The sequence below is a fragment of the Syngnathus scovelli genome, chromosome 20 (genome assembly GCF_024217435.2).
Source record: "Syngnathus scovelli strain Florida chromosome 20, RoL_Ssco_1.2, whole genome shotgun sequence".
Lineage (NCBI taxonomy): Eukaryota > Metazoa > Chordata > Actinopteri > Syngnathiformes > Syngnathidae > Syngnathus > Syngnathus scovelli.
Genome location: NC_090866.1, coordinates 11,445,437 through 11,449,585, shown reverse-complemented (window position 1 = coordinate 11,449,585; position 4,149 = coordinate 11,445,437). Strand labels below are relative to the sequence as shown.

The 4,149-nt window shown below is 48.4% G+C and overlaps 1 protein-coding gene across 1 annotated transcript; it reads right to left on the bottom strand.

Moving 5' to 3' along the window:
* Nucleotides 1-117: 117 nt before the first annotated feature.
* Nucleotides 118-4,032, bottom strand: batf (basic leucine zipper transcription factor, ATF-like). The gene is made up of 3 exons (XM_049757375.2): nt 2,673-4,032; nt 1,993-2,097; nt 118-667 (listed from the first exon to the last, which is right to left on the bottom strand). The coding sequence occupies exons 1-3, from the start codon at nt 2,733-2,735 to the stop codon at nt 455-457; spliced, it is 381 nt and encodes a 126-aa protein (XP_049613332.1). The 5' UTR covers nt 2,736-4,032; the 3' UTR covers nt 118-454.
* Nucleotides 4,033-4,149: the final 117 nt, after the last annotated feature.

Here is a 4,149-nt window from a genome sequence, read left to right as displayed (position 1 = left end):
CATGGAAGGACAAAAGTAGGTATTCTATTTTAGAAAGAAAGAGGAAGGCAATAAGGAAAGGATAGAAAAAAAGGACAGATGGATGGGTAGAATGTAGAAAGATTGGGAGGGACAGAATGCATTTCAACATTTAATAAATATCTCAGCTTGTCAAACTTTGGCTCGACTTTACATTCGCTTTGTCCAACAATCAAATTAGTCGAAAAAAAAAAAATCTCCTGAGCTTTTGAGGTCTACATCAACACAGCAGGGAAAACTAAAACAATGTAACAGGTTTCATGACACCTCCTAAAAAAAAAAAAAGAAGCAATTTACAAAATGAATCCACAGTGTAAACAAAAAGTGTTTGGTGGGTCGTCAGAGGCGGCGGCGTACAATCAGAGTACACAAACTTCGGTACATGTGCTAACTTTGCCACCGAATAAAGAGTTCTGGAGACGTGATCGGATCCACGTCAGTGCTGGTAGTGCGGCACGGTGACGGGCTGGTGGTAGGCGGCGTGATGCTGGTGGCGAGGCGGGTACGGAAGGCCCGGCGGGGTCGGGCTGAGGCCCGCGCACTGCGGCTCGTGACTGCTCAGCACCGACGACAGGTACTTGGCCTCCTCCGTCAGCTGCTTCACTTCCTTCCTCAGCGCCGCGTTCTCTTTCTCCAGACTCTCGCTCTCCTGGGGGAACACAAAGCAGCAGGCGTGTTCATATACATATATTTTCCATAACAAGCACGTATTTAACTTTCTTGCTCGGAGCCAACTGGCAATTTTGTAATTCTTTTGTTCCCTCCCTAAGTGTTTCCAACACATTTTGCAACACCACACGCATGTCAAGTTACGGGTAGAGCACCTCTCCGCGCACACACACACACACACACAGACTTCCTGTTATCAGTGAAGAAGCGACACCTCTGACCACAATAACTGTCCTGATAAGAAGAAGAGCAAGTCTTTCATCGAGACACCCTATTTACAATCGTTTTACGACATGTCATCTTTTTGCTCGATAACGCCGACCGGCGTGGAGCGGTGGAGGCAGCGTGACCAATTTGGTCTCGTAAGCTTTTATTTTGTTTGTTGTGTTCCTTTGCCTAGTTGTTAATTCTTGCAAATTATTAAGTCACTAGCGGAATAAAAATGGCATTCAGCTGTGTGTCTGTCTGTGAATAGCGCCTTGTTAGCATGGGTCGCCCCCCTCCCTTTGTTTTTTTTTTGAACCAGTCATCTGCAGCCAGGACCAAAAGGTTACAAATGTCCCAACATTTACACATTTCCCACGAGCACATTTGCAAAACATCTCAGGTGACTTACTGATAAGCTTTGATCTCACGCAAGTAGAGCAAAAAATGCCCAAAGCAGGTTGCTGAGTGGGAGAGAAATCTTCCGCTGAGGTCGCGGCTGAAAAGGTCACCGTGCGAGCTGCGGGCAAACCCCCCGGCGTCGTGCGTCACGCCACCCCCGACGGAGGGCCGGCCGGCCGGCCCGCCGCGTGCGCCTTTACAAGAAGGGGCTGCCGTCTTCTTTCAAATGAAAACACCGCGGCGCTGACGGGAAATGACTACTACACTGTCACTAAGAGGGAAAATACACCTTCCTGTTCATCATCGGGGCGGCTCATCAAGCCAGACCGCAGAGGACAATAAGCCCTCCCCCCCCGAGCCTCACAAGTGACTTCAATATGTAAACTGTATATATTGTTGCTGCACAAACAGAAGAGAGAAAAACAAAAAAAAAAAAAAAACAATAATAAAGATGCTAAAAGTCTACTACGGTGCAATGGAGCAAAGACAACATGCTCATGGACTGAGCAGAAGTCTTCTCACTCAGTTGCAGTTTGCAAGGGAGGTGCTGGATGCTGGCTGATGCCCACACGTGCTAATTTATTCGCACAAACACGGCGAGCGGCGTCCAAGCGTGCCGCGCGACAGAAGCCGTGACACATCGCCACATGGTCAGGTAGCGTTATGTAAAAAAAAAAACACAAAGTTGCGACTTCTCACCAGGTGGAGGCTGTCGGCCTTCTGCGTCTGCCTCATTCGACTCTTCTGCGCCGCGATGCGGTTCTTCTCCCGCCGCATCACCTTCTTCACGTCGTCCGACGAGCTCTGGGCACAGACGAGGATGCGCAATCACAAGGCATGCTAGCGAGCGGGGAAAGCAAAGAGTTGGCCAGAGTGACTCAGAAAAATGAACCGTTACGTTGCGGGGACGCGAAACTAGGTGTGACCCGGGCCCAACTGAAAGCCCCGAGCGACCCCACCCAAAGGTGCACTTTGTTGTAAATGAAACGTACCGCCCCTCGCCATCCGTCTGGTTAGCAACCGTCCATCACTTTATTTTCCAAAAGCAGAACAAATGAACACATTTTGGAAAGCCAACCAGCGTCCAAAATTGTGCAACTTGGCATTAGACCAAAATTGACTTTGATTCAGTTTGTTGCAGTTCTACACGTGACTTTCAAATGAAAAAAAACAAAAGCATGGAAAGGCCAAACTGGATGACTCTGCGCCACTTTCACCCGCCACGCAAAGTGTTCCCGACAACTCTCGTGTTATTCACACGTTTGCCTTTCGTAAAGGTCAGTCGGACCGAGTCATCCTCGCGCGCGCAAAAATACTCATTAAGACCAAAAAAAAAGGCGTTTTTTGGGGGGGGGGGGGGCAAAGCAAAGGAAGCCTACCTGCCTGCCTCCAGGTGACGGCGACCTGTAGCTTGCGTCGTTGCTGTCCGAGCCCTGAGCCATGGCAGTGTGGCACAGCAGCAGCAGCAGCAGCAGCAGCAGCAGCCTCACAGGGCCTCTCCCTAGCTCCACTTCGCCTTCCGTGCTCGAGAGGGAGACAGAGTTTGCTGCCGTGCCCAACGCAATTTGCTTTCCCACTTAATGAAGCCTTTCTTTTCTTGCCTGGTTTCTGTCACTCCTCCTCCTTTCACACGCTCTCACTCGCTTGCTCTCTCACCGGCTCTGTTGTGGTTTCTGGTAAGAGGTGCGCGCATGCGTGCATGCGTGCGGGGGGTGAGTGAAGAGTTGGTGAAATGGTGAAAAGTACAGAAAAGCAACACACAAAGTTCCTCCTCCGCTCTGTGAAAATCATCAGAATCGCGCACCAGCTCCGAGATGCCCCTTCCTCTTTTTGTTTTTGCTTCTGGAAGAAACGGAACGGCCAAAAGCCCGCCGCAGCGACTGGTTTCGAGTTAAGGCCTCAAGGGGACCCAACCAGCACCCTACCACCGCTCTTGGATATTGTTTGGTGGTACTTTCCATTTCAAATCACTTTTCCCCACCATTTTATGTCTACGTTGACACTATGTTTTTTTTGTTTTTTTATACCTTCAACAATGGAACATTGCTACTTGTTAATTGTTTTTCAAAGCGTGAACACGACATTCGCGCGACCAAAAGAAAATCAGGAGCAAAACAGCTTTGCTTGGCAGAGAGCGCAGCCCTCCTACACACAAACATGTCCGTCCCATCATCGCAAAGATTTTTTTTTATGCACCGAGTGTTTTCCCAAGATACGCACCATAAAAAAAGCAGAGTACCCAAACAGTGACGCGGTTAAAAAAGTAAACACTGTGTTGATCAAATCAAATAATAATCTAAGGCAACACGGAGCGGTTGACAGTGTCACGACACACTGAAATTCAAGTGTGAACATTTTGAAAAGTCTCACACACGGGGAAAACCCCTTGAAAAGGGGACGCTTAGAGAGAAGCACACGTGTGGAACAAGTACATCACAGAAAGTTGCAGAACACCAATCTCAATCACCATCAAGTCACTTCATGAAAAGTCTTTCTCCGATTTGGAAATCCTAATATTTATGTCTGTAATGTGATGGTGACCTGAATACAATTCTCTGATCATTTTGGCGCCCTCTAGCGATATTATTCTATTTATGAAACACAACTCATACAATTTGACAGAATTATTTGGAAAGGGATTCTCACCCAACGGAGCATGACGTGGTCAAAAGTTCTGCCCTCAGTGAAGTCTCGAGGTGTCCGGTTTGTCCTCCGACGTGTCTGCAACACAGCGAGAGACTGACTGGCAAGTCTTTGGCCTCCTTACGAGACAGCTGAGCTCACCTGGAAGCGTGTCGGCAGCGAGAAGAGCAGGCCTGTAAAAACATCTTGGACAAAAAGTTGAAAGCCACATTT